The 3,429-nt window shown below is 45.8% G+C and overlaps 1 protein-coding gene across 1 annotated transcript; it reads right to left on the bottom strand.

Moving 5' to 3' along the window:
- Nucleotides 1-690: 690 nt before the first annotated feature.
- On the bottom strand, nt 691-2,825 carry LOC104456740 (probable pectinesterase/pectinesterase inhibitor 20). Its single transcript, XM_039298861.1, has 3 exons — nt 2,760-2,825; nt 1,931-2,033; nt 691-1,382 (listed from the first exon to the last, which is right to left on the bottom strand). Exons 1-3 carry the CDS (start codon nt 2,823-2,825, stop codon nt 691-693), a joined length of 861 nt encoding a protein of 286 aa, XP_039154795.1.
- Between the last annotated feature and the right edge of the window lie 604 nt (nt 2,826-3,429).

The raw sequence follows: 3,429 nt of genomic DNA, 5'->3' as shown, positions 1-3,429 counted from the left end.
TATTTATAATTGAATTGTCATAAGTGCAATAAATTTATGACTTTTTTGATAATTTCTTGATATCCATTTTCATTTAAATAAAACCAGCTTTCTAAACAAAATTGAATGGGGGATGAGCACGTGCAACTTCTGATATAAGTATGAATTTACTGGTCATTAGATTCTCACGTATCAGAGCATCCAATAAGTAGCATCTTCATGGCTGAACACTGATTTAAAAGTTTGTTGAAACCATGTAGGCCCCTAGCATGAAATCCTGCGTTGTGACCAATTGACTATATACAATATGTCTTCGAATTGGTGTTCAAGTTAGGCCCATTCCATTTTATATTCAGAGGAAAATGGATATGAGTTGACTTGGAGTTTTAAATTGGCGTGCAATCCACCAAGGCACTTGACTCCGCTTGGAGGCAGAGCAAAAATCGACCGACGCCTCTTTGATTCGTGAATCGTCATCACGTCTTCGTGTACGATGTATAATATGTTTTGCACGAAATGATAATTAATTATCTATATTCAAGAAGATCGTATCCTTTATTACACATCAAAAACAAATAACAAGAATGAAAGAGCAAATGCAGCTAATTTGTCATCTTCACTTAGGAGAGAGTCCTTTTTCACTGTGAGTCCTTTTTCACTGTCCTTTCCTTTCAAAATAGACCCATTCAACCTCCATTTCGGAGCGGGACGTTATATCAGCCCGCCCGTATAAGGTACGCCCGTTTGAGGCAACCAAGCGTCCCCGAGCAAGAAGCTCGACACCGTGAAGTTGGCTGCGTCCGTGGCGTTGATCACGTGGTACCCGGGCCACGTAACCCGGTTCGTGGTGTTTGATCCGGGCCCAGTATTATTGTACTCCGCATAATATAGAGTGCTCAGAGCGAAGTCCCCACTCCAAATTTGCCACCCGGCAGGATTTATCAAACTATCCATGAAGCTTTGCATGTACACTGTCCTCGAATATTGCTTCCACGGCCTCCCTAGATACGTTTGCACAGAGGTATTGCTTGAGGCCAGGTCGTCGGCCGCCCTGATGGTGCAGTTGTGAATGGATGTGCCCGTGTTCTGGTTCACGTCGGTTCGGCCTTGGGCAGTGATCATGTTGGATTGGCCGCTCAATGGGAGGCGAGGGTAGAGGTTGCAGTTTTGGAAGACGACGGCCGCGTTGCCAAAGATGAAGTCAACCGTGCCGTAGACATCGCATTCTCGATAAAACTGCCTCATAGAGTGCGTGTAAAGAGTGTCTTGATACGCCTCAAAGCTGCAGCTGTAGAACACCGATAGGTCAGCTCCACTACGGACGGCTACGGCCTGGCTCTTCGCCGGACCGGCCGTGTTTTGAAAGGTTATGTTTACTGCCACGAAATTCGGTGCCACCACAGCTGCAATAGTGATAATAAGTTCATGATGTCAGTCATTATTATAATGGAATTCGAAGGGACTGGACGAAAGAAATTTGATGAAATTTATGATAACAAGCTCTTGATTTTTATTTTTTTTATGGGCCTGAAAATAAGCTCCAGCATATTGAATGCCTTTACATACTTTAAGATAAAGCATACAATCAAAATCATTCTTGTAATTGATATTTGACAAAGAACAATGCTCCATTTAATGGATATACTAATTAAATCCTAGTATAAATCATACCAAATGCCAATAGCGGAGACATGTCATTTAAGGCAGCAAAACTCAAAATTGATTTAGTTGGTGAACCGCCCTATAGCTTAATAATGAGTTCCCTGTCCCGTTTCCCGCCGTGGAAAGTTCTAAATAAGGAACCCAATATATATTATTAATGAAACTTCGAATCTTATTTATCAAATATTTATGTGGCAGAAAAATTCCGATCATTTATATGCAATTAATTAATATAGCGCTTACGTAAGGCTAAGATTGCTGAAAATCCATATGCAAAGTGTAATCTTACCGAATGTTGCGGAGTTGAACGTGGTCCACCCATCGGCTACACTTCGGTTGCCAGTGATCACCGTCTGGTTGATGCCGTCTCCGATCATCATGAGATACATCTTGTTCTTGGCAATGGACACATACTCCTCGTAAATACCAGCAGTCACATATATCAAGAAGTATCCGTCTGTGCCGTTGGTGTTGTTTGGAGCCGACGCGACCGCGGCATTGATGGTTGTGAAGTTCCCGGTCCCATCCTGGCTCACCACCACGATATCGCTGACCAAGACAGAATTGTCGTTGCTTAACTGGAGGAGCGTCCTTCTCGTCACCGATTCGTAGATTCCTCGTGTTCTACTGGACATCGTGAACGACATGCGTCCATTCTGGAACGGCAATTGCCGGCTCTTCGGCTGCCCCGCGCCAGCGCCACCATTGCCCTTCTTGTTCTGCGGGAGCCAGCCTCTCATGACGAGCGCAAGCGAGACGCTGTTCAGCTTCGTGTCATTGGCAAGCGGCACGGAGAGGTCGTTCTTCCCGCTCCACGCGGAGGCAGTCGACTGGAGGCCATCGAGGCAGGTCATCTGATTGGTCAAAATAGCACTAAGTAAGGTTTGGACGTCTTCGGCCTTGAGAATCGAGAGGGTCGAGCTTGTTGCGTTGATGGGCTGGAAGGAGCTGAGGAGGAAGTCGAGGTTGAGCGAGGCGAGGAAGCGGCAGTCCTCAAGGGCACGGACGACAGAAATTGCGAGGGAGTCCTGCCGGGCGAGGTACTTGTCAACCAGGGCGAGGAACAGGCGGGCCCGTGAGAAGGACTTGCTCATGAAAAAGCGGCCATAATGGTAGATGTCGCCAGTTTCGTTGCTCGGCAGGTTGGACCGGCAAACGGAAGGGTAAGGAGTGGACATGCACATCGTCTCGGTCGAGGCAGTGTCAGCACCCACCAAACCTAGAGAGGCCAAGAATGGAAGAACAAGAAGGAGAGGGAACAGCACGAAAGTGGGCGTGCTTGCCATTGCCGGAAGAAGAGATGGTTTAGCGGGTTGTGATATATGGTGGATTAGGTTTAGTTTCCTTGGCTTTTATAGAAAGAGACGGGGAGAGAGATGGTCGACTTCGTATTGTGATTGCTAGCTGGAGAATATTTTGAAGTCAACTGGAACGGAATTCAGAGAAAAGGCACTTGGATCTCGAGCTAGCTTTCAATGCAAAATTTTAGGACACGACGAAGTCTGGTGGGTGCGCGGGTCTTTGTTTATTCCTTAGTTTATATGGCTTTGTCAGAATAAACAACGTATCTGTATGAGTTCTTTGTATTGATGTCAACGTAAGTAGGAGATGTACAGCGTGTTAATGAATGCTCGGACAAGAAAAAGCAACTCGAACTCACTATCATTCCCAGAGTGAGGATAAGGATTGATATTCTCTTAGATTAGACGCTAGCCGCACATGTTCAGGTCGCCTAAGATTCTTTTTTCGACAACAACATTGCCAGGCTCTTTTGCCGTTACGGCCTCA

Source organism: Eucalyptus grandis, chromosome 8, assembly GCF_016545825.1.
Source record: "Eucalyptus grandis isolate ANBG69807.140 chromosome 8, ASM1654582v1, whole genome shotgun sequence".
NCBI lineage: Eukaryota > Viridiplantae > Streptophyta > Magnoliopsida > Myrtales > Myrtaceae > Eucalyptus > Eucalyptus grandis.
This window is presented reverse-complemented; position numbering and strand designations above follow the sequence as displayed.

Coding starts and splice junctions, on each gene's coding strand:
- LOC104456740 (XM_039298861.1), bottom strand. CDS start 2,825: ATGTGCATGTCCACTCCTTACCCTTCCGTTTGCCGGTCCAACCTGCCG. Junction 2,034..2,759: donor CGAGCAACGAAACTGGCGAC/ATCTACCATTAT, acceptor ATTGCCAAGAAC/AAGATGTATCTCATGATGAT. Junction 1,383..1,930: donor GTTCAACTCCGCAACATTCG/GTAAGATTACAC, acceptor TCACTATTGCAG/CTGTGGTGGCACCGAATTTC.